General features: G+C 37.3%; 1 protein-coding gene across 2 annotated transcripts in view; it reads right to left on the bottom strand.

The window, feature by feature from the left end:
* Positions 1 to 2,562: 2,562 nt before the first annotated feature.
* LOC108716125 (palmitoyltransferase ZDHHC14) overlaps positions 2,563 to 27,583 on the bottom strand; it is a 47,643-nt gene continuing 22,622 nt past the window's right edge. The window contains exons 4-9 of one of the 2 annotated variants that reach the window (XM_041562765.1): positions 24,088 to 24,225; positions 21,115 to 21,163; positions 18,838 to 18,940; positions 16,847 to 16,956; positions 16,117 to 16,219; positions 2,563 to 2,830 (exon numbers count right to left, since the gene is read on the bottom strand). In XM_041562765.1, coding sequence (XP_041418699.1) covers positions 2,789 to 2,830; positions 16,117 to 16,219; positions 16,847 to 16,956; positions 18,838 to 18,940; positions 21,115 to 21,163; positions 24,088 to 24,225 — 545 coding nt within the window. In that variant the 3' untranslated portion in view covers positions 2,563 to 2,788. Of the gene's footprint in view, positions 2,831 to 9,773; positions 11,002 to 16,116; positions 16,220 to 16,846; positions 16,957 to 18,837; positions 18,941 to 21,114; positions 21,164 to 24,087; positions 24,226 to 27,583 lie in introns of those variants that run through there. The other variant, XM_041562764.1, reaches the window with a different exon arrangement.

Here is a 27,583-nt window from a genome sequence, read left to right as displayed (position 1 = left end):
AGACAGGAGAAGTAGCGCAGCGGCGTGGCGGCCGTCCACGCCGCCGCACCACTAGACCACCAGGTATTTTTATTACAGAACTGTAGGGGGTTAATGTGCTTTGTGGCAAATGCACTGAGAGAATGGTTGTAGGTAAAACCCACAGCCAAGCTGTACCAATAGGATTCAATAAGCTATACACAGGTTCATTATATTCTTCACGCAGGAAGCTCTCACAGAGGGAAGGGGCAGGGCTAAATCCAGACTGCTGCTCTGTGCAGTAGAATAGGCATTGGGATTGTCCATTATTTGAAGGGGTGCCTGCCATAAGCTTATTGCAGGTTCTTAATGGTCATTTTAAGAAATTTGTTCATATAAAAAAGGACAAAACAATATATATATATATATATATATATATATATATATATATATATATATAGCAAGAGAATATCTTTTATTGTGAAGTACAAGTCCAGGGGGGAAGGGGGAATGTGCCCCCCTTTGCCCCTATATGTGGACACCTATGGTCAGCAACCCTGTTTGTGCACATTCAGGAAGTGACCTACCTATGAGTTAACTTTGGTATTAGCAGTCTAAAAATGCTAATATCTCGAAACCACTAACAACTGAAATGGAGTTTGCAGGGGAGGTGAATACCCCCTGCAAACTCATGGGAAGGTGGGAGTTAATAATACTACTCCATAGATGCCAGAGGAACAGTGTTTCATATGGGGATTGTTCAGTGGCACATACAATTAGATCAGGGCTGTTTTATGCGATATATTTTGAGACCTGTAACATTTAGAGGTATGGTTTCACTTTAAAAGCCCACAATAGCTTCATTTTTAAAGGAATTGTTCAGTGTAAAAATAAAAACTGGGTAAATAGATAGGCTGTGCAAAATAAAAAATGTTTCTAATATAGTTAGTTAGCCAAAAATGTAATGAATAAAGACTGGAGTGATTTGATGTATAACATGTCAGTCTGAACACTACTTCCTGCTTTTCAGCTCTCTTGGTTTACACTGACTGGTTACCCTGGTTACCAGGCAGTGACCAATCAGAGACTTGAGGGGGGCCACATGGGTCATATCTGTTGCTTTTGAATCTGAGCTGAATGCTGAGGATCAATTACAAACTCACTGAACAGAAATGTACCATGTGGCCCCCCTTCAAGTCGCTGACTAGCTCCGAGTTATAGAGCTGAAAAGCAGGAAGTTGGATTCTGGCTGTTTTATTAGACATCCAGTCACTCCAGCCTTTATACATTACATTATTGGCTAACTAACTATATTAGAAACATTTTTTATTTTGCACAGCCTATCTATTTACACAGTTTTTATTTTCACACTGAACTATTCCTTTAAATGAAGTGCTTATTAGAATCTGAATAGGTTTTTTGTTATGTTTATTGAATGATAAGTATATTGTTATGTTAATGTAGCATGGGTGCTGAGGTTTAGGGGATTATTTATTAAAGGTCCAGTTATATATTCTCAAAAAATTCAAGTTTTATAATGAAGCTGCTAAAAGCCCGAATCTGAAAATACTCCAGCTAAAACCTGTTGAAGTCATGTAGAAGTCAATGGCAGAGGTCCCTTTAACCATTTAAAGATGTTTTTTCCTTCACGATTTTTGGGTTTTTTGCACTGGTTTGTGCTCAAAAACTTGATAAATACGAGGTATTCAAGGTTTTTTAGCCTTTAACCTATAACTCAATCTATTCGAGTTTTTTCTCTAATTGCATTCAATTGAATTTTTTACATTTGTTTTTTTTTCATAAATAAGCAAACATTCGAGTTATGAGTTTGTTAGAGGTAGAAAAAACCTCACAAAGTCGACCTTTGATAAATAACCCCCTTAATCAGTGAAGGAACAAAGAAACTATTTTAAAGTTAACGTAGAAAGAGTGGGTCAGACTAGTAACATAAACCATAAAAATGTTGAAGTGACTATGCTGAAGAGTTAAAGCCCCTCTTTTAGGTTCAACACTAGGTCAGGTGATGTTCATCTTTAGCTTATGATGACAATATTGCAATAGCATGGTTCCAAATTCCTAGGATAACAAATAACTGACATAATAGAACCTCTCACTGGGGTTTAAAGTATTGTGTTATTTTAAATAATTAAAAAAAAATATTTTTCTAGTATTACCCAGATAGCTTGGTTTATTACTGTGTAGTTCCAAATCTAGAATCCTGGGTAAGACCTTGAGTAATAGGCTCACTGTTGATTATCGGTATTTCATTAACGATAGAACTGAAGTTAAAATTTTTTTTAAAGTAATTATGATTTAATGTATGCTGGCCTTTGGGGTATTTGACCAGTGAAGACAAATACAAAACCATATAAAAAGGGTGAAGTCATAAACTGGAGGGGCATATGTAGAAGCACAGCATATACACTTGTAGTATTTTGCAGGATGCATTTTATATATTTTATATAAACAATAGTAGTAATAGTAGTGTTTCTGAAGCAAGCACAGCAGTTTTACCAGTGAAGGCAAGTTTTTTGATGTTACGGTTCCTTTAAATGCTATCTGAATCCAGATGGAACATCTTTGTAAAGCAACTTTAATCAGAAATTCAGCTCAAACATATTTATTCAGCTGCATCTTACAAACAAATTACAAAATAATATACTAGGAAACAATAGAAAGTAAAGTAAACCTTGTATATATTGCATTTGGAATTTACAGTATACTATATACATTAGCATTAGACAAAGGTTGCAGTCATCTGCGCTTCCCAGCACACACTGTAAAAAGGGTCTTGTTGGCTTGGCACTCTTCTTTATATTTCGGCTCTGTTTCAATAGTTCTCCAATAAAACAGGAGTCTCGTGGATCTGGCCCTGAAAATGAATTAATTGTACAAAATGATCAATAGTAATATTCTATAACATGCTAATGTGGTGTACACAAGCTACGCTATTTGGCTACAGTTTGCAAGCAGTCATATGTGCAGCAGACAGAGGGATCATACTTATTTTTGCAGTAAATATCTGCATGTGGTACCAGTACACATTTCCTGCAAGACAGACGGACACTGCATGCGACAACTGTTGTCTGTATCCGTTTGTGGTGCTGCAGTCACCTTCCATTGCACACTCTGGGGATTATTTATTAAGGTTCAAGTTGTGTTTTCCATGAAAATTCTAAGTTTAGAGTTATTTTTTTGGTCATAACTTACATTTCCAGGCTAAAAAATGTTTTTTTTAAATTTTTTCAAGATTTATTTATACCCCAACCTTGGAAATAGCTTGAATCTGAAAATCTAAAACCTGTCAAGGTCATGTAGGAGTCAATGGCAGAGGTCCCTTAAACCATTTGTAGATGTTAATAACCTTCATGATGTTCAAGGTTTTTTTCTGAGGGTTTTGCTTGAAAACGCAATTCGAGTGATTCAAGTTTTTTCCCGTGGAAAATGTTTAAGTTTTTGGGTTTTGCAACTTGAAAGCGCAAAATCCTGTTCTTTCAATTGGAGTTTTTTCTTGAATATCATTTGATTTGCGAGTTCATTCGAGGTACTATTTAAACAATACAGTAAAGCTGGCCATAGACACAAAGATCCGATCGTATGAATCAACGTACGATCGGACTTTCCCATCTCCCGACCCGCCACTAACCATTCAGATCAAAGTCTTACCATTCCACTAGCACTAGCTACAGGTCTGAATGGGCCTTAAATAGGGATCCAATTGGCGCCAAAACATGCGCAATTTCGCGCTGGCGCAATCACGCCAGCGTGCCTGCACACGCCCTAGGGATCAAAAAATGGCGCCGGCAAGGACAGGAGCAGCGCAGCAGGCGTCCACGCCAAGGACGCGGCGTGGACCCCGCTGCCCACTAGACCTGATTCTGTTTCCCACACTGGTAAGAATGAAGCCAAGCCATAGCCACCACTTTAGAGCGGAAAACTCCACATGTAGCTGCCAGATCACTCGACTGTCTCTGCTAGAGGTAAAGGAGAAACAAACGCTTAATAAAAAAAACCCGTTCACAGGCGACATCTTTTTTCTGTAATCTTCAGAACGAGACCGGCGAATTGGCGCATGAGCAGTTGTAGCAATTTTCTGCTTTGCGACAACTGCGTATGCGTCGAAAATTGCAGAAGCACTGGTCTCATTCCGAAGATTACCAGAGCAGCTGAAGATGGCGCCTGTGAACTCCGATGCCTAAATCTGAACCGAGGGGTAAGTAAAGAGTTAGGGGCATTTGCCCAGGGGGGCACCTAGGCTGGGGGGGGGGTCTATGTAGGGTAGGTTTTTTTTTTTTATTAAGAGTTTGTTTCTGCTTTAAGGTTGATAGACCTGGGTTCTCATGTTCCACTGATGTTCCATCAATCACCATGGGAAAAGTCGGTGTGGCACTAGGACATATACAGATGGCCAAGCTAGTTTCTCTCAATTCATGGGACCTTTTCCATTTACAAGAAAACACAATGGGGGTCATTTATAAACAGTGGAAAATTTGTTCCTGGGCTGTAACCCATGGCATCCAATCAGATGACTGCTTTTAGTCCTTAACCTGCAGCTGGCTGGAATAAAAGCTAGTCACTGATAGGTTGCTATGAGTTACGGCCCAGGTGCAAATTTGCCAAGTGATTATAAATGACTCCCAATGTATCATGGCATAAAAGGCTGTTGTTGGCAACCAAAATTGGCAAGCATATGACTCTACAAGAGAACCATTTAGATCTTTCCAAGTAATTGTGCTTCTGAAATCAGTGATTAAAGGGGTTGTTCACCTTCAAACACTGTTTTCAGATTGCTCACCAGAAATAAAGATTTTTTTCAATTGCCTTCCTTTTTTTTATTTTTGACAGGTGGTTGTGATGTGTATTTTTGGATTTGGGCTTTTTGCCGCATTGAAGTATAATAAAAATCGGAAAAAAAATTTGCCCCAAAAAGCCAGACCAGAAAAATTTGAGTTTTAGTAAATAACCCCATAAATGTACATTAATATTTTAAGGAGCATTTTTTAGTGCCAATATGACAAGTTTTTACTGCTTTGATCGAGTCTTATCTCCAATCTGTGCCATGGGGTTTTACTACTCAGTGGAAATGCTAAGCTCTAATACAACACCGAATCATTAAACCACAGGAAAGTGCACTGAAATTAAAGAAATGCAAGTTAATGGAAGTCTTAATGAGTCAGGAGAAGCTCTTTTCCTAAACCACTGTAATGTTTTTTTGCATATTAACTTTTTATTAGATTTTTACCAAGAAAAAAAATTACAAGTTCAAATATCCAAAAACAAAATAATGACCAGAAAATATTTTTTTCAATAGAAAACACATTGTGTACATAAAGTACAATAACTGATTGTAACCCGCATATGATTCTGGTTGTATAAGAAATCATGTATACAAGGATTGCAGCACTCCAGTTTCGTGTTTAAACCGCTTTTATTTCACATGTATCATAGGGACGTTTTGGACACTGATGGTCCTTTTTCAGCAAAAAATTAGTGCAGCGATTGGGCGCTCAATCGGATTGAAATCAGAGACATGTAATCTTCATCAAATAGTGGCTTTATTGTGGCAAACAATGTGAAAAAGTGTCAAATCAGCCTACGCGTTTCGTGCCCATAACTACCGGCACCTGCAGAGTTCTCGCGGGTTCCCGCTAGAAGAGAGACTAGCTTCGGGAATACTGGATGGATGAGCTCCGCTTTACACATTTTCTCCTTATTATATTCTATGGTCCTTTTTCAAGCTGACAAAATATCATTAACACCACCACTTCCTTTTATACCCATTATCCACTAGTGGCCATCACCAAGAATTACATATATTAAATAATCCATGTTCCCAATTGGTCTAAAGGACCAATATCGGCAGCTTTAATCTGCAAGTGTAAGGCCACCTTAGATTGGAGACTTTAAGGGTATGAATAAAAAATATGAATTGAGCCCAGTGATATAGATGGCACAGATTTTTAATCATATTGTACTTTTTATTCTCTAGAGGACACCATAAAGATTCTGTGAACATTCTGGAGACACAGAACCAAATAGACTTTTTTTGATTATAAAGTGTCATGATAAATTGTTCTGATTGAGTCTATGTAACCATATGCTATGAATTTTTAATATATGTCATTGATGGTGTCCTATAGATATGAATAGACCAGCGGTAGACAACCCGCGGCTCCGGAGCCTCATGCGGCTCTTCATCCTGCTTGCTGCGGCTCGGACTTGCGGCTTTGCCTATCACGTCGTCTATACAGCCCTCACACCTGCTGGCGGCTTCTTGAGTGTGCGACCGCAGTATGCTAATGGTCAGCTTACCACGGTAGCACATTCAGGAAGCCGCAAGCAGGTGTGAGGGCTGTATAGACGTCCCAGGAGTGACAGGCAAGACCGAGCCGCAAGAATATGATTCATCATGGTCCTTAACGCAGTCACACACTCAAGACAATAGAGGGAAGACCAGCATGGAGCTTCAGAAACAGAAGTCACATTAAACAGATGAGAACACTAGCATTTAATATGGCTATTCAGTGTTTCATTTATTTCAAATAAGGCCTACACATACATACTGCACTTTTTCTGTTTGTTGTATTCTGTTGTTGTAGCAGTTAAAATTAAAAAAAAAGGTTACAACTTTTAAAAGTTTATAAGCTGTGTTATGTTTTGCAGCTCCAGACTATTTTTCTTTAGTCGAAGAGGGGGCAAAATGGCTCTTTTGATTGCAAAGGTTGCTGACCCCTGGGATAGACCGTATGTTAAACTATGGTACATGGATTATTTAATATATGTAATTCTTGTGATGGCCATTAGTTGTTAATAAGTATAAAAGTAAGTGGTGGTGGTGGTGGTGTTGTTAATGATATTTTGTCAGCTTGAAAAAGGACCATATGTGTCTATAATGTCGCTATGCTACATGTGAAGCAAAGGTGGTTTTAACACGAAACTGGAGTACTGCAATCCTTGTATACTTGAAGTGGAGGTGAACATACTTTATTGCATGCACCCTGTAAAGATAAGATTTATCAAGGGTCGAAGTGAAAGTAAGAATTTTTAAATTTGAATTTCGAGGTAAGTTTAGTGTACTTCAACTAGGGAGTAGTCAAAATTCGAATCAAATTTGAAAAGAATTAGAATATCGAAATTTATGTACTGTCTCTTTTAAAATTCAAATACAGCCTATTCACCCGAAGTAAAAAATTAGATTTTTTTGTTAAAATAAATTTCAGTTGGTCTTTTTTTATTCACCTCAAAATTCGACCCTTGATAAATCTGCCCCTAAATGTACAAGTGTGCTGAATAACAAAATCATCTCAATAAACCTAACAAAATTATTTGTCTGGCTCTTATATTACTTAATGAAAAGTCAAAGATATAAAATGTACTCAAAAGAGTATGTGAGACCACGTGATTTTCCATGTGGTTAAGAGAACACTACCAAGAGAAAAAAAAAGCTCAGCAAGTACTCTAAAAAATAAGAAACATTGTCTTTCACCCAACCACCCATAGTTGCACTCTGTATTTAAAGGAGGGATACATCAAGTCCTGATATAGTAGCTTGTGGGGCCAAGAGTTCCTAGGTCTTAAGATACTTTTCGGTGTTCTCATTAAACCAGATTGCAGTAATGCACTCTTTCAGATGGGAAATTGGGAGAGCATGGATACTGGTTTTACCATTGATAAAAAAAAAGCTATTCAAGGGCTTTTCCTGAGATGAATATGCATAAAAGAGTCAATCATTCAAAAAATTCTTGACCGGAAATGTTCTACCAGGAGACATTGAGACGAAAAATTCACCAGACACTCAACAGCAAGTGAAGCGGGGCGGACCCCTACGTGTTTATTCAAGTCTTTTGATGTAATGTTTCGGGGGTGGGCCCCTTCGTCAGACATGTCTTCACTTGCTGTTGAGTGTCTGGTGAATTTTTCGTCTCTATGTATATTGGAGAGGTGCCGACCTCTTTTCCGGACACCACGCTATTTGACTGGAGAGGCTGGACAATGCAATTACTAGGCATAAAATATTATTGCATTACGTAAAGAGTATTTTTAACAAACTTCATTTTATGGAGTATGGAAATACATATGATCTTTATCTATTTTGTAAGGGAGGTTGTAAATGGCATTTTACAATCTATGTAATATCCACAGGAGTAAGTATTTCCAACCCATTTACACAGGATTTCTGCTATGCTAATATTGCCCTAAGGGAATGTGCTGGTACAACTGGTGTGTTTACTATAGAGACACAACTATAGTTTATATAAACAAGCTGCTGTGTAGCCATGGGGGCAGCCATTGAAGCACAGGATACACAGTAGATAACAGATAAGCACTGAAGAATCTGATTGTATACTACAGAGCTTATCTGTGCCTTTTATCCTTTTGAATGTCTGCCCCCATGACTACACAGCATCTTGTTTATATTAACTACAGTAGAGCTTCTAAATCAAACACCAGTTTTACCAGTGCAGAGCAACAGTACATGATATCTTAATTACTTTGAGTTTTTGGTGTTACGGTTCTTTAACTAAAAAGCACTGCACATGGAACTCCAGACCTCCTGGTCTAAGCACTCTAAATTATGTTCTAGCTCAAATACACATTGGAGGGACAGTTTATCAAAATTTGCCTGATTCCCCCTGGATTTATTTTACAAATTTAATAAAAAAAAATTTACAAAAAAAAAATTTGCCTGATTCAAGGCAAAAACACAATCGTGAATATATGTTAAAACATTCTTTTGAATCTTTTGGAGTCACAATTTATCAAATACAAAAAACTGCAAGAAAAACTTGGTGATTAAAGGCTGGCAAATTTCTATAGAAGTCACTGGGCATTGCTCTAACAATTTTATATTTTAGTCAGCCAATATTTTCATGGAACAATGTGATTTTTGTTTTTCCACGAAAAAGGTGATTAAAATGAATAAAGGTTAATGTGCTGCCTATTGTATGAGATTTCTTTTGTTGGACACTTAGTTCATTTTAAAGGGATTTTGTCATGATTCTTATGGTGTTGTTTTAATAAATAGAGACTGGAGGCTTCTCCTGACAATGTATATAACATCATTTGTTTTTTTTAAGGCACCATGTACTTTTTGAGTTCCAAAACATTAAACTTTTATATGAACTGCATCAAACCACATGTAAATGGACACAAAAAGTATCAATTAAAAAAAAACAGCACTCTTTGTTCCTAAGAACATAGGCCAAATCATACCTGCTCTTAAGTAGAGACCCTCAAATTCTATATGTGATTGATTCAAAACCAATGAGAATTGAAAAAGTTTAAAATGTGCATGTTTTACTGCAACTCCTGTTAAACAAGTGGCTAGAGCATGGACAAGTGTGTCCCTATTTATAACATGCCCATTACATCCAGAGAAATTCATCAAGCAACAGCTATTTGGTGGAAGTGAAAACTAGAAGTAAAGAGAAGCAGGGTAACAAATATTTACCCATTTGTGTGGATAGTCAATACTCCTCTTTTAGTGGGGTGTGTGCTCCACAGAGTTTGAGACCAACAAATAAACATTTAAATAATGTGGCTCCAAGGAAAACCTTTAAACTAAGGGAACAAACATTTGTTTTCCCACTATTTTCTGGCAGCCATTAAATGTATGACTAGGGAGACTACAAACTTTTGCTTTCTACAACTGGAGGGCCAATGTCTGAAAATACTGTATCTGTTCCATTATAGCACTTTAAAATGTCAAGAGTTCGCCGCTGGAAAATTAAACTAAAGGTCCTGAAAAAACAGCTTCTTCTGTAAATTATTCCTATATATATATATAACTATAATGATTCCAACTAAGCAAAGACTCATAAGAAAGCAATGTATATTTATTGGATGTCCACCAGATACCTCGGAGCACAGGGAAAATGTCATAATATTATAATGTGCAAAGAAGACAATGATTCAGTAGCAGCCCTTATTTGTAAAGCCTAGCTGACCATATTATAACAAAGTAACAAAATAGTTTCATTTTGTCAGTTTGGTGTTTGCTATTTATTGTAACACCAATTACAAAACAGCAGTTTGTGTTTTTCAAGATTAACACACCATAAAACAGTTTCTTAGAGGGCAGTGTATTTGCAGATTTCGCAACACAAATTAGTAAATATACTGAATGAATTTTGCTTTAAAATTATAGAAAAAGACTAGCGAGGATCTCTCCACCTTTTGTGTAGCTCTCATTGTACAGTTATGTTAGGCTTCTAAATGTATGGAAGTCCTAGTATTCTGGCCAAACGAGAAATCCTCAAAATGCCTTGAGAATCTCCTGGATTTGCTTTAGTGCAAGTCAGTACATCCAACGGTTTTTCTTTAAAAGGATATTACAATGAACTGTAAAACGATACGCCAAGTCCTTTTACACAGACCACATTTCTTATAGAGGCTATACAATCACGGATGACCAGTAAGAATAGGTCTGGAAAACAAAGATTTCTTAACTGAGGCAGACAACGGTTTAAAAAAAAAAAAAAAAAAAGGAAAAAAAATCAATAAAATTTCTGCACTGGCCTCAGAGCTTTAGCCATTGTGAACGGGGTGTCACTGTACAATGCACATTTCTCATAACACAGTGCAAGCATATCACAGGGATTAAAAGATGTGCATTCTGATAATTGATAGAATCACAGTTGATCAGACAGAGCTGAGTTTTACAAGACCACGCACGGAATCTTCATGCAAAGAGTCTTGACTGACCAGATTTATGACATGCATGGTATGGCTATGAGTCACTGGGCTGTTTACTGGCAGCATCCCCGGAGGTGAAGGAGCCTCATCTGGTGTTAGGAACTGATGGTTTCCAAGGTCCTCTTTCAATGGTATCATGTCTGTTAAAATGGATTCTGAATTAAGATTTGGCATCGAGGAGGGTGGTGTTGGCTGACCGAGTGCTATAGAGGTACACGGTGCACGTATGGAAGCCTTTCCAGGCAATGGCAGTTCGTCGCTGGTTGCAGAGGGCTCATTCTGAAGAAGTGGTGTAGCTGCGGCCTGCAAAACGAATTTGGTGCTCTGAATGCACTGGTCTTGGTCGCACTGCAGAATGGAAGGGTACGGAATAACAAATATAAAGCCAAAGTGTATTTAAACAAAACATAACGATGGGAGTGAGGACAATTACATTTAAAAAAAGGAGTGAAGGGAAGATGAAGAAAAAATTGAGAAAAGTTAGATATATTTTACTTGATCTACAAGTATAGTTTTTCAGACATTTCATTTCATTTTATAGTGTCTTCCAGAAAACACTAATAGTAATAGTTAAATTAACATGCTTTAAGGGCACTTTACAGACAGAAACATGACAGAATAGCAAATTAACAAGCAAATAACAATTACTTGTATACAACTATTAGTTTTATTATCCAGATACCCAGAACCCTCTGAGGATTAGGAATGACATTCCTAAACAGTTTCAGCAGTTCTTGACTAATAATGCTATTCCTTGCAACTGATATTACATATGTTGTTGTTCAGTTGGTTATTTAAAAAGCAAGTAGTCTTAAACTATGATTCACAAATTCTATATCCTGCTTAAAAATGGGCATTTTTACAAAATTATCTTTTTATCATGCAAAAAAATGCACAATTCACCCTAGAAATCAACATTTAGTATGATTGAGACAACAATATTTGAAAGTACTCTACAAATTATCATTTTGATTTTTTTATTAACCAAAGTGTGACATTTTAGTGCACAGATGTAAAGAATTTGATACAGTGCCACACAAAGGTTACTGGTTAAATTAAGGAATGTTGGCCTGGAACACAGTATTTGGACCAGTGTTGTTAGTGGATACCGCAGGGCTCTGTACTAGGTCCCTTGCTTTTCAACTTGTTTATTAATGACCTGGAGGTGGGCATTGAAAGTACTGTTTCTATTTTTGCAGATGATACAAAATTTTGCAGAACTATAGGTCCCATGCAGGATGCTGCCACTTTGCAGAGTGATTTGTCTAAGTTGGAAAACTGGGCAGCAAACTGGAAAATGAGGTCCAATGTTGATAAATGCAAGGTTATGCACTTTGGCAAAAATAATATAAATGCAAGTTATACACTAAATGGCAGTGTGTGGGGAGTTTCCTTAAATGAGAAGGATCTAGGGGTCTTTGTAGAAAACAAGTTGTCTAATTCTGGGCAGTGTCATTCTGTGGCTACTAAAGCAAATAAAGTTCTGTCTTGCATAAAAAAGGGCATTAATTCAAGGGATAAACATAATAATGCCTCTTTATAGGTCCCTGGTGAGGCCTCATCTGGAGTATGCAGTGCAGTTTTGGACTCCAGTCCTTAAGAGGGATATAAATGAGCTGGAGAGAGTGCAGAGACGTGCAACTTAATTGGTTAGAGGGATGGAAGACTTAAATTATGAGGATAGACTGTCAAGGTTGGGGTTGTTTTCTCTGGAAAAAAGGCACTTGCGAGGGGACATGATTACACTTTACAAGTACATTAGAGGACATTATAGACAAATAGCAGGGGACCTTTTTTACCCATAAAGTGGATCACCGTACCAGAGGCCACCCCTTTAGACTAGAAGAAAAGAACTTTCATTTGAAGCAACGTAGGGGGTTCTTCACAGTCAGGACAGTGATGTTGTGATGGTTGATTCTGTTAATGCCTTTAAGAATGGCTTGGATGATTTTTTGGACAGACATAATATCAAAGGCTACTGTGATACTAAACTCTATAGTTAGTATAGGTATGGGTATATAGAATTTATATGAAAGTAGGGAGGGGTGTGTGTATGTTTGCTGGGTTTTCATTTGGAGAGGTTGAACTTGATGGACTTTGTCTTTTTTTAACCCAATTTAACTATGTAACTATGTAAGAGTTTAACAAGATTCAGCTTCATGCCTTGCATAAGGAGTAACCTGTTTTTTCTGTTTCAGTTCCAGATTCTGGACACATTACTCTAAATAATAGAAAGACCCCTAATGCAGAAATCTAAAGTAATATGCATTATAGATAATAGATCCTACATCTGTATATAGTAAGGTATCTGAACCATACAACATAAAAAACAACACAATGCTTTGAATGAATGAATAACGCATATATTAGCATTTAGCATGCATAATGTATGGTATATTGAAAGCATATAAATCACTACAAATCTCTATTATAAAAAAACTGAATGAAACAGAAAAACAAATTGGCTTTATTGAATACAGTTGACTCACAAAAGTTACAATTAGCATGCCATCTAGAATATATGTTTCGATTTATGGCTTTCAAAAGGACAAGTGTTCAGAGACAATTTTTAACCTGTGAGACCTGGCTCCTGTATCGCTAGGAAAAATCCTACATATAGCTTTTTTTTCCCCAGCAGCTGCCAATAGATTATGAGGGGGTTCATCCACCAGAGGAAATAAGCATAAATATTTGGCTCTGGTATTTGGATCGGCAACACTTCTGATTTGTATTCTTCCCAATAAATCTGCCCAAATACACACAATCACAAAGTTTAGTAACAAACCACAGGGTTTTTTTTTAATGTGTCAGCATGTGAAAGTCCATGAGATACAATGGTAAATAAAGATTATACCCCTCTCGTTCAGGTCAAAACAAACTGGTAACTGAATGTTTTTTTTAAACGTATTGACAAAATGTGTCACTCAACTTTGCCTTCCCTTTCCAACTCTTCCTTCCAGCCAGACTGGATTCTTTGTTTTCCTGTTTTGTCTTAATGCCCAGTAGTGCACTTCCGTTGCAGTCTTTCAGACAGGATGAGATATTTTTGCTTTAACCTTTCCTCCAATTGGATCCAAAGGTTTTATCTGAATGTGCCTAGCATCATGTAGGTCGAAAATTACCCTTGCATGTTTCAGACTTATTCATATTGTTACCAAGGCTTATGAAAAAACATCTATATATTAATCTCTGTGCACTGAATATAATCTCTAGGACTGCATTCCATAGATGTACACACTTTGCATATGTCGTAGTTTACATAGATGACTGTATATTCGCCCTAGTGAAGAATATATTCAGACAGTACCTTGTAGGTTCAGACCAGGGTTGAGTAATGAAAAGCAAGAGAGACTAATGTAATTCCTGAAACAGAACCAAGTCACAACTGCTTTAAATCAGCTCAGCATTTAGGATTTTGGCTATACATCAATTTGTGCTAAAATATTAATATAATACAAAAAGAGCCATGAGTATCCTGTAAATTGTACCCTTATAAAGGGTGCTTAGTGATGCCAGTTTTGTTACAAGACTCACTAAAACTTGATAAATAATGTAAACTCTGTTGTAAAATATTAGAAGTCACTCCAGACTCATGAGCTGTATAAAAGCATTTAGCCTTCGACCTTGTGCCTTTGTATGGTCATGGAACTCTTTATAATATGCATATATTTTACAATGTGGGTACATTATTCACTATAAAATATACTGTTTGTTCATTTCCCTATAATGGTAAACAGTATCCTTATAATTGGTGAGTTCCTACATTTATAAACCATAAAGAGTGATATGCATCCTCTCCTGTTTGTGTGTGTCCCCTGCTCCTTTTCCCCCCCCGATATCATTCTGCAGGCACCACAAAACCATCCAAAGGCTGCCCCTGACTGCCACCTACTGGTCACACCATGGTCATCCATAATCTGATGCCCACTGCACACCTGCCCCATGCCCACATCTCCCCTCCTGACAAATATATATATATATCACAATCCGGTGCACTCTCAACGAACTGGCATCAGCCTGGGTGCTGGTCAAAAAAGCACCAGAGGGAGTGGGAAGTATCTCTTTTTCCTATCTGTGGGTCAAATGGGGATTAAGTAATTGTTTTGTGTTTTTTCCTCAGTGTCAACGGAGCCTCAGACAGGGTCAATGTGTGGATTGAAGGCATATATCCCACGTTCTACTGTGTACTCCGGTGCTGCTTGAACCCCCTGGTGACAGATGGATTCAAAAGGTCTCAACCTCCGTGCAACTGCGTGGACGTGGCACAAGGATGGCAGGTACAGGAAGAGAGGGACTCAAATAAGATGGGCTAGGACCTGATACAATTGTCGATATCCCCCTTGGCACACGGTGTGACTGGAGGTTACACTTGTGGACGTGTTGCCTGATTGGGTTATTACAAAATATACCATATGTGGAAGCATCTGTGGTATTAGTCCCCTCCGCTTCCGAGTACTATGCCCTGTGGCATGGCGTCCAGTTCCCATGACAATGGGGGCAAAGCCTAATACGCACACACACGAGCAGTGGGAATGCACGCTGTGAGGAGAGAGACAGCAGCTTGATACGCTAAAGGGGAAGATACGAGCAGCTAGCATCTGGTGCGCACAGTTGTGACAACAGGCAACATGGGGCAAATATATCCACCTATTTGATCTTCCTGAGATCACAGTGCACTGTTTTGTATGCTTTTGACCGCAATTGGTAATGGAATCCGTAAGACTGTATGGTATCTTTGTTTTTAACCACACTTGGGCACTGAAAATATCAGTGCTGCACGCACTTCAATGAATCACTAGGTGGACATTTGTATACTTATCCTATAATGTGATCACAATGAAGAATGGGACAGTTAACACTTATGCTCTCACTTGGACAATTGAGCTTTAATTTGAGATTTAACACTTGATAATCCTTTGTTGTGTTTGACACCTAATGATGACATCATTCATGATTGTTTGGCACCATTTTAACACCCTTATAAGCACTAGCACAGTTGTGTATGATTCACCTTCCTGAAGACGGCACAAGTATAGTTGCCGAATATAAAAATGATAGTGGATATAGCAAAGACAGTCCTATTTTTGTTTTCTTATAGTTCTTTAGAAATGTTAAAGTGCAGGGGTCCCCAGCTGCCGGGGCTTGAAATTAGGGCTTTACGCCAGTCCCTGGGGCAAAAAAAGGTTGGGGACCACCGTTATAGTGTACTGCAGAGCATACTTATCCTAACATGTTAACCCTACTGAAACAAACTGGACCATACTGGTTGTGTCAGAGTCGGCTGTACAAAAAACAGGATGGAAGAACCAGCGAAGCAGGAGAAAAAAACATGTTAGGCTGATAGATCACAGTAATAAACATTTAAGAATATTCTTTCCATTAAAGCAACGGACGTTTGAACAAACCTCCTCCTTAAAGAAATAGTGAAAGTGTTAAGTGTCAAGCCAATGAAATTGTTCTTACCATATTGCTTTGAGACTGGGTAGACCCATACATTGTCAGTCCATTGGAGGGGGAGACTGCCTGCGCCGTATCAGCTTGCACAAACCCTCTTCTATCAATTAAGCTAAACCAATGTGGAAAAACCATTGTAAGTGTTTTTATTTGTCACAGTGAGTCATATTTATATATGCAATAAACATTTACAAGAATAGTCTATGTAATTTTGTAAACATAGAAAATATTTACATTTAGGGCCATTGGTATCTTTACACTTTTATTTTACATTTTTGCAAGACTTTGATTGAGTTGCACACCTTCTCTAGAATTCCTTTCCATGAATTACAGTTAACTAGCTTAGCATTCTTACGTGATAAAATATAAACCACAGCTATTTGCAACACTTATGGGGTTATGTAATACAAGGCACTACATTTGCCAAGGCGTAGTAACCAATAGCAACCAATCAGCAGGAAGTAGTTGCTGGTCACGTGGTTGTTATGGGCTACTGCTCCAGGGCAAACTTAGTGCCTTTTATTACATATGGGGGTTAATGCTTAAAATCACATTTCTAAGTTTGCTGAAGCCTGATATCATCCATCCCCAAATTTTGTGTCTCACACCCTTGTCTTATTTTACATTGTAAGCACAACCCCCTTTATCACCTGTACATAAAAGTGTGTAATCTGCAGGTTTCATGTATATACCCTTCTACTGTATAGCTCTGTTATTTATAAACAGTCAGGATACTCACCTTGGATTCACTGGTCCACAAAGAGCAGCACAACAGTTCTTAAAGATGTTGCCATAGCTATATGGGTTATAGTTTTCTTTGCCTCTTTTACTAGACCAGGATCCTTTAATCTATGTTAGGTACATTAAAAAGAGTGAATATTAAAACCGATCCACCGATCCACTCACAAAAACTTACAAAAGAATGGCAACATTTTAATCAACAAGGAGATTATTTTAATAAAAAGGAGATTTTACAGCTAAGATATAAAGCCTTTGGTGTTTCAGCTTGTCTGCTATGGGAACATGAAGATAATAATTGTGTGCTATTTATAAATCCTCAACAGTTATGTGTACATTCTCTTGGTTTTATTTCTGCGTCAAATTATATTCCAGGGTACCTGCCTCCCAAATTTAAGATGTAGCTCAACAGCCAAAAAACCATCAGTAGTCACAAATTATTCTTACATATCTTAATTAATTATTTCTAATTTACATATTACGGCACCTCCAACTTATTCCTTAAAAGTTAAGTTCCAAAAAGCAGAAAAACCTACAAGGCTTCTACTTGTAATTGCTGTAATTTCATATTTTCCAGGGAAGACTTCATTTGAAGTTAAGTAAGGCTAACAATAACATAGCAAACATCAGCAGTTTGTGCTTCTGCATGAATACACTACATACTAAACTCCATGGAAACCATTAATGGTTTGATAAAGTTTTGGCCATTAACGGTTGACATTTTTGGGATAGACTTATTTTTAGTCTTTAAAAAGATCATCTGTGGGTGCTGCATATGTCAACACAGCTGAAACAGGTTTCTGAGGTATAGCCTCAGTTATGTGCAGAATCTCGTTTTTTAAAGGAGAAGGAAAGTCATTTTACCTTGTGGGTGTCAAAAGTTAGGCACCCCCAGTGGTTATATTTACTTACCTGACACCCCAGGCTGGTGCTCCTATCAGCAGAAAACTGCACAGACTTGGGGTTCTGTGCAAGCACCACTTTTTTTTTCATTAAAGTTAGGCTTTTCACTCCACTGTGCATGCGCAGCCATAAGAAGAAAGAAGAAGCAGGAAGAGGTTCACACCTTGGTGCTCGCTGCAATAACCCTGGGCTGGTGCAGTTTTCTGTTGACAGGACCACTGGCCCGGGGTGTCAGGCAAGTAAATATAACCACTTGGGGGTTCCTACGTTTTGGCACCGCCAAGCACAAAAAGACTTTCCTTCTCCTTTAAGTAATTAGGTGGACCAAAAATTCATGTGTGGTCAGTACAATCCACTTTTAAGTCGTAAGCAAATTACAATAAAATATTACATTAACAGCTTCTAAATGTAATATATATATATATATATATATATATATATATATATATATATATATATATATATATATATATATATATATATATATATATAATATATGAAAATAGGCTTAAAATGGGTGGGTATGTAAACATTTTTGGAATGTATACATATGGAATGTAGTGGAACATGGGAAATGTTATACCAGTGCAGTAACCCATATCAATCAGAAATTAGCTTTAGCAGCTTTATACTGCATGTTAGGGTTTGCAAGTAAACCATTGATTGACTTCCATGGATAACTGCACTGGTAGAAAAACTGGATTATTCCAAAAGGCAAAATGACTCAAAGATTTTGCCCTAGTTCATTTATTGTTTATGTTATAAACAAGAGTCAATATGTTTAGGAGTCATTTTACCATGAGGCTTTACTTTCAGAATACAGTTCAAAGCTAATTGTCTGCTATGGGTCAATGCACTGCTTTAGTGGAAATTACTCTCTAGAGGTAAACAATCAACAATCTCCATATAGTACTGAGCAGTATGTTTGTGCTATATAAGGAAAGCATAATATACATGTATTCTAATGCTTTTCCTTGTTCTCAGATGCACTAGTGGAAAATTGCTATAACATAATTCTTTTTTATCTATAATTAGAGAGATTTCCAGCACATACCCAATCAAAATGATACAATGAACAAACATACTTACATCCTCATTTGTAGTTTGATTTGAGCTGATTAAATATGTGTGGAAACCCGAAAGCCCAACGATTGACCAAACCGAAAAAAAACAAACCACAGCTTCCAGAACAGTAAGGCTAGTAAAGGAAATTTTATGAAGCAAGTGACATATCTGTTTTTTTAATATCTAATAACATAAATAGGACAGAAAATAAGAATATAAATTAAAAACTACAACACAATTTGAGCAAATAATTTATGATTTGGTGTAAATGATGTGCAAAGAGTTTGAAAAGATTAGTGGAAGTCAAGCATATGCCACTGTCGCAATGTAAGCTTCATTTAAATGCTATTATTTGAAATGAGTAATGAATTGCTATAATAATAGATGTCACTTGTAATGTTTTCTTAAGACCCCATTCCTGCTGCTGATCATCATAAATGGCAACATATACCTTAACACTAGACCAAAATATAGGGATTGTGTTGAAAACCATTTCTGTTTAGGGTTTTAATTACAAAATCAAGACTTTCGTAATACAGTTATGGGACTCGAAATCTGGAAACTCGTTATCCAGAAAGCTCAGAATTATGGAAACACCATTTCCCATTGACTCCATTTTAATCAAACAATTCAACATTTTTTAAATGATTTCTTTTTCTCTGTTATAATAAAATAGTAGCTTGTATTTGATCACAATTAATCCTTATTGTAGGCTTGTAAAAATTCATTTTTAAATAATTTCTTAACAGACAAGGTATGGAGATCCAAATTGCGGAAAAGATCCCTTTTCTGGAAACCCCAGTTGTCGAGCATTCTGGATAACAGGTCCCATATCTGTACTAAATAATGTGAACTAACAAGAAATACACAGTTTTTTACCCAGGTATGCTTTTATATAAGTAAATTAAGTACGATTGGCCTCTAAAAGTATACCCTTTTTTCCAATATTGGTTCAATGAACAGGGTTTATTGTGAACACTTTTTGCCTATTGTTTTAATCAGGAAATATATATAGCTTTTGTTATTTCTCTTAAAGGAGAACAAAACTGTAAAAACAAATATCACTAGAAATACTATATTTGATATACCGAGCTTGCTGCAACAGCCATAGGAGCTCACCATATTGGATTTTGTTAGGTGTATCAATGTGGTTGCACATGTTCAATGTGCTCTGGTACACAGCTTAGGGGCCCTCACAAATCATCAAGCAGAAAATTAGGTTTGCCGATCATATAATTTCATGCTACAGGGCTGATTTTTACATTCTAATGCAAATTTCTGGTTTCTGAGCTGCAATATACCAATAAATTTAAATATTTACTAATCAGTCATATTATGACATTTATATTATATTCAGTATCTTGTGAATCAGCAGAAAAGATGGGAAGCTACTGGGGGCATCTTTGAAATCACATATCTTTTCTGATAAAAGGCTGTGGTACCCTGGTAGAGAAGCCAAAAACATACTGTACAATATTTCTGTCCCATTTTAGATTTAGTTCTCCTTTAAGTGAGAGTTAATGTTTCACACTTCTGCTTTTAGAGCAGGTCTATAAGTGTAACATAAGACTGGTGAATACTGTCTTAATGAAAGTTTTTAACACCAGTATTTATCATCAGGAAACTATTTTCACAACAAGAAATATCACAGGTTGCATCAAATATAACAATATCAAGCATATAGAATATAGTTAGGTCTGTGTTTACAAATTTGCAACTTTGTAGTAAACCATGGCAACAATCATTCTTTTGTTGTTTAAGCTGAAGCTGGCTGGAAAAATACTAACAACTGATTGGTTAAAGGTGGCCATACACGGGCCGATAAAAGCTGCCGACAGACCAAGTCGGCAGCTTATTGGCCCGTGTATGGGGGCCCCCGACGGGCTTCCCCGATCGAGATCTGGCCGAAAGTCGGCCAGATCTCGATCGGATGGGGTTAAAAATCCCGTCGGATCGCGGCCGCATCTGTTCGTTGATGCGGTCCCGCGATCCGACCGCCCGTTTGGCGAACGCTAGGATCCGATCGTTGGGCCCTAGGGCCCACGATCGGATCAGCCCGATATTGCCCACCTCAAGGTGGGCATATCGGAGGGAGATCCGCTCGTTTGGCGACATCGCCAAACGAGCGGATCTATCCGTGTATGGCCACCTTAAGGGTTTCTGACCATGTGCAAATTTGCCCAATGTTTATATATGAGCCCCACTGAGTGTAAGTTATAACATAGAACATTTTCATTGAAGCTTAACAAAATTTCAGAATCACATATAGCTAAACGCAACCAAATTATATTAAAAGGATATCTTGCAGGACTGTCCTTTAAGGCATTGAGAAATCCACTTTGCTGTGAACCTAAAAAAAAATGCATTAGATGCAGCATAAAGAAAATGGATATATATATATATAATATATATATATATATATATATATATAAAAAAATACATTTTAAAAAAGGATAATTCTAATCTAAAACATGCTTACTTTGGATCTAAAAATCGGTCAGGAATGGCAATGGATGTAGCATGTGCCGGCCCATGTATGGCACCATTTATTACTCTGTGGCACCTATATTTACAGGCTACACATTTTATTACCTCTGTTTGTGCACAGACACTGTTTTGAAGACTATTACAAACCACTAGGAGACAGCATGTATGTTGATACAAAAAAAAGAAGCATGGGCCTGGGGCAGGGGTGCCGACCCTCTAACTGTTCTAAGTTAATACATTTAGTCGATACGTTTTTTATCTTTGTCCCTGTTGAGCAGAATCCCAAAGTTTCATTAGTTGTTAGAATTAATATAACAGTTGAAAATATGACAATGACACTACTGTGTAATATATCAATTAACGTAGCAATTAAATGTATTAAAGCGTAACAGTTTGGACTTTGCAACTGAATTACTGAGCTGCCAGACTGAAACACTAGAGACATTAACATTAAACTTTAATTTTAGAAAAACAGGGGAAAAAAATATGGAAAGCAATTGAAAAATAATCTGAAAAATAATCTGGTAAATAATCTGAAAACAACTCAATTGATAAAGTTTTTGGAAGATGAACAACCCCTTTAAACTTTTATGGGGGAATGTAATAAAAGTCGATAACTGAAAAAATATTCGCAATGCGAAAAGTTATGCCTCTGTGCGAACAAATTTGCCTTTGTGTGAATTTAATATAGCTTTTGCGATCCCGGAAACTGTTTAGCGACCACTTCCGACAGTGGAAGAAGGTTTGCAAATTTTATAGTTAGCGCCAGTGCGCAGTGAATGTAATAAAACTTCTTACTGAAAAAGTTATGTTTGCTCCAAAAGATTAAGACATCTTCAACCACTTCTTAAAAGTGGGCAATGCGCAATTAAAATTTGCAATGTGCAATTAAAATTCGTAAAGTAATACCAGTTTAAGGAAGAGTATTACATTGTGAAATGAGACTTTTTATTCTTATCTGTGCTAATTGTTTTTGCTCTTTGCGACTTTTATTACATTCCCCAATTAATGTTTCTCCTATCTGGTTTCCCTTTTACTTTTCCCTTTTGTCATAAGTCCTACCACTTCAGGATTCCCCTGTGCCTATTCTTATTTGCAAGAAATATATTCATGGTGTTCTCTTACTTTGTCTGAGGCTAATTTTTGTCTGGCCTTGGCTGTTAATCTGTCTGGAAAGGATGGGAAGTTGGTTGAGACTGGTGATTGTGTTTTTCATAATGATCTAAATTTTGATCAGCAAGGTACACAATTTGTTTTGTCTGCCACCATCCGGCAGAAAACAGCAGATAACAAAACAGAGCTATCCATGTTAGTGGATGCACACAAGAGTGATGACAGGCATTTCTTCCCTTCTCATCACAAACACAACAGACTGCAATAATATTCTAGAATCCCATAATAAAACTAGCGTTTTGGGGATAAAAGGGGAAGAACCAGCAGTGCCATACATTTCCTATTCAACTGAATTACAGGCAGCAGTAGCTGAGCCGGGCACTCCCCAACCAGCTGAAATAAGCCAGTGCATGAACTGTATATACAGTAACAACCCTGTATACAACAACCCTGCAGCACAATGATCTGCTTATGTAGGGAAGGTGAAGAAAACAATAGAATAACCAAAGCATATGATTGTAGCACCCATTGACCATTTTCTAATTTTATTCAAAAATGATTTTGACATGTTAGCAGGCAAGTACAGACAGCTAAAATGCTATGAATGAAAGGAAGGAGAAAGAAATAAAAGTATGTATCTATTATCTGGAAACCAATTATCCAGAAAATTCCAAGATATGGCACTGCCATTTAGTAAGTAATTCTTACAGGTTTGTTTTACTGTAACAAATACACTTGAACTTCAAAGGGTTGTTTTGGGGTGTTTAGTATGCTTTTAGTATGATGGAGAGATTGATGTTCTGAGACAATTTGCAATTAGTTTTAATTTTTTATTTGTGTTTTTTTTTTTAAGTGGTTTAGCTTTTTATTCAGCAGCTCTCCAGTTTGCAATTTCAGAAATCTAGTTGTTAGGATCCAAATAACTCAAATGACCATGCACTGCAACATGAATAGGAGATGGCGTGGATAGAAAGAGGAGTAATAAAAAGTAGTAATAACAATACATTTGTAGCCTTGCAGAGCATTTGTTTTTTAGTTGGGTTCACTGACCCCTATTTGAAAGTTGGAAAGGGATGCAAGAAAAAGCCAAATAATGAAAACACTATAAAAAAAATGATGAAGACCAATTAAAAAGTTACTTAGAATTGGCCATTCTGTAACATACTAAAAGTTAACTTCAGGTGAATAACCCCTTTAATAACAAAGCTAGTACAACCCCATATTTATTGCAAAATCAGACCTACTGCCTTTTGTTTATATGTTTTTAGCAAGGAATACTACTCCAAATTACTGGATGAGGCTATATGTGAAAAACCCCAGGTCACAAGCATTTCAGATAATAGGTCCCATACCGGATAATACCTTGTGCAACTAAAATTTGAAATATAATTTTTTTTTTAAAAAAAGAGATATTTGTCAACAATATTTTTAACAACACACTATCTGGGATTATTTACAGGTATAATTTTTTTCTAAATGTTAAAAACAAATCTTAAAATTTCTAGCATGTAATGATTATGTTCCTCTCTCAGCATACAACTATATAAATATTGCAAATTCAGAGCAGTGAATACTGAATTTTAGACCTACAACCACAATAGACTTAAGGGACTGGTCATGTTTAAGAGTGGACATTCCAGAACGCAAATAAATATATGCCATCTGCATACTTACGAAGAATGACGTGTGTTATAACAAATGCAAATATAAACACTGTCAGAAAGGACAGCGATAAAATGAACATATAAAAAAATCTGTAGTTTCTTTTCCCCACGCAGTTTCCCACCCAGGGACAGTGGTGATCAAAGCGCTCTGAAATGAGAAGCAAAAACAAACAAAAATATATGGCTCAGAATTAATCAAAATAATCCATCTGATATGACAAATAAATCATGACAAACAAAGTGAGTGGTAGCCAAATACTATTTGTGCATGCGGTAGATACAAATCTATTTTCCCCAAGGCGTCTTGTGGAGGTTTTGGCACTATATTAATAAATTTTATCTTTTTTTTTTGCATTTCACATATAAGCAAAGTGGGAGAAACAGCAATCAAAAAAGAAAAAGATGTATTGCAATGACACAAAACACATGCAAGCAATTCACACAACCACCTAATAGCTTAAAATTACATATAGTCATGACAAAGTAAAGTAAACCCCATGGAATTAGACTTTATCAACATACGTAAATTAGTGTAGCTCAGTTCAGATTTTTGTTAAAGCATTGATCCGCTGCTATAAACACCATCCGGATTGTATTTCTTAAAGAACAAATTTATTAAATCTTTTTGCTGTGAAAAACTGTATAATGCTCACCCTATATCTACGATGACCTGGGTGTTTAAACCCCAGGTTCCCCCGCTTATGGGTTCGCAAAACACTTGCATCATGCAGATAGAAGAAAATGCACTCACCAAGGTCAACATTCAGACATTTGATCTTTATTGTAACAATTACAATAGCTAAAAGCAATGGGTCTACCACGACAAGAGTTTTAGGGTTCAAGCACACGTGCAGATTCAGGGAGATTTAGCCACCTGGTGACTAATCGCCTCTTCTGCGGGGCAACAATCTCCCCGAACTGCCTTCCGCCTGCTATAATGAGAAACCGCCAAGGCCAATGCACTTCGATTTCCAAAGTCGCCCAAAGTTTCCTCGTGAGGCAACTTCAGAATCGAAGCGTCGGGAGTGCATTGGCGCTGGAGTTTCCTTATTATAGCAGGCGGATGGCAGGGGAAGGCAGTTCGGGGAGATTGTTGCCCCGCAGAAGAGGCGATTAGTCGCCAGGCGACTAAATCTCCCCGAATCTGCCCGCGTGCTAGCTCCCTTAAGGCCACAGCGCCAGAAGACATTTCACCAGAAGAACCCGATACCAAACTGTAAAGCACGGTGGTGGAAATGACCAGTAACATCAAAAAATTAAATTGTTTTAAATTACTACAAATATAATGCAGTGTTGCCCTGCACTAATAAAACTGCTGTGTTTGCTTCAAAAACACTACTATTGTTTACATATATAAGCTGCTGTGTAGCAATGGGGGGCAGCCATTCAAATGAGAAAAGGCTCAAGTTACACAGCAGATAGCAGATAAGCTCTGTAGATCTTGCCAGACTAACTTAATTTCTTTTTACGAGAATGTAAGTAGAGACCTCAATTCTGGGGTGGCAGTGGATGTGATTTACTTAGACTTTGCTAAAGCATTTGATACAGTGCCACACAAAAGGTTACTGGTTAAATTAAGGAATGTTGGCCTGGAACATAGTATTTGTACCTGGATAGAGAACTGGCTAAAAGATAGACTACAAAGAGTGGTGGTAAATGGAACATTTTCTAATTGGACCAGTGTTGTTAGTGGAGTACCGCAGGGCTCTGTACTAGGTCCCTTGCTTTCCAACTTGTTTATTAATGACCTGGAGGTGGGCATTGAAAGTACTGTTTCTATTTTTGCAGATGATACTAAATTGTGCAGAACTATAGGTTCCATGCAGGATGCTGCCACTTTGCAAAGTGATTTGTCTAAACTGGAAAACTGGGCAGCAAACTGGAAAATGAGGTTCAATGTTGATAAATGCAAGGTTATGCACTTTGGCAAAAATAATATAAATGCAAGTTATACACTAAATGGCAATGTGTTGGGAGTTTCCTTAAATGAAAAGGATCTAGGGGTCTTTGTAGATAACACGTTGTCTAATTCTGGGCAGTGTCATTCTGTGGCTACTAAAGCAAATAAAGTTCTGTCTTGCATACAAAAGGGCATTAACTCAAGGGATGAAAACATAATTATGCCTCTTTATAGGTCCCTGGTAAGGCCTCATCTGGAGTATGCAGTTCAGTTTTGGACTCCAGTCCTTAAGAGGGATATAAATGAGCTGGAGAGAGTGCAGAGACGTACAACTAAATTGGTCAGAGGGACGGAAGACTTAAATTATGAGGGTAGACTGTCAAGGTTGGGGTTGTTTTCTATGGAAAAAAGGCGCTTGCGAGGGGACATGATTACACTTTACAAGTACATTAGAGGACATTATAGACAAATGGCAGGGGACCTTTTTACCCATAAAGAGGATCACCGTACCAGAGGCCACCCCTTTAGACTAGAAGAAAAGAACTTTCATTTGAAGCAACGTAGAGGGTTCTTCACAGTCAGGACAGTGAGGTTGTGGAATGCACTGCCGGTTGATGTTGTGATGGCTGATTCAGTTAATGCCTTTAAGAATGGCTTGGATGATTTTTTGGACAGACATAATATCAAAGGCTATTGTGATACTAAACTCTATAGTTAGTATAGGTATGGGTATATAGAATTTTAATTAAAAGTAGGGAGGGGTGTGTGTATGGATGCTGGGTTTTCATTTGGAGGGGTTGAACTTGATGGACTTTGTCTTTTTTCAACCCAATTTAACTATGTAACTATATGTAATGGTGTTATCTGTTATCCACTATTTAACCTGTGCCATATAGCCTTTTTTTAATTTCCGCCATTGCTACACAGCAGCTTGTTTATACTGTATGAACTATAGTAGTGTTTCTGAAGCAAACAGATCAGTTTTACCAACACTACATGATATTTTCATGGTGGATTTACTGTTCCTTTAAGACCATCAGTCAGAAGAGTAAAGCTCAACCAAAAGCCAAAATAAAAAATCTGGGACTAAATCCCATTAAGAAACTGGGGGGAAACCGTCTGCCAGTCAATGCCAATAGGAGACGGTTATAATAAACACCTATTAGATGTTGCTTCTGCCTAAGTGGGCAATACCAGGTACTTATTTTAGTTGTGTATAACAAGCTGTGTAATTAGTCAGTGTCATTTAGTGGCTACTAAAGCAAATAAACTTGCAAAAAAGGGATGAAAACATAATTTTCCCTCTTTATATGCTTCACCTTGAGTATGCAGTGCAGTTTTGGGCTCAGGTCCCTAAAAACAATAGAAATAAGCTGGAGAGGGTGCAGAGACTTGCATCTGAACTGGTAACGGTGTAGAAGATTTTAACTATGAGGAAACTGGGATTGTTTTGCTTTTAAAAAGACGTTTGTGAGTGGACATGATGACTTTTAATTAGAGGACATTACAGACGGATACCGGTGGACCTTTTTTCCTATAAAGAAAATCAAACATAGAAAGGCCATTCCTTTAGATTAGAGGAATAGAACTTTCATTTGAAGACAGG

The sequence above is a fragment of the Xenopus laevis genome, chromosome 5L (genome assembly GCF_017654675.1).
Source record: "Xenopus laevis strain J_2021 chromosome 5L, Xenopus_laevis_v10.1, whole genome shotgun sequence".
In the NCBI taxonomy this organism is placed as follows: Eukaryota; Metazoa; Chordata; class Amphibia; order Anura; family Pipidae; genus Xenopus; species Xenopus laevis.
This window is presented reverse-complemented; position numbering and strand designations above follow the sequence as displayed.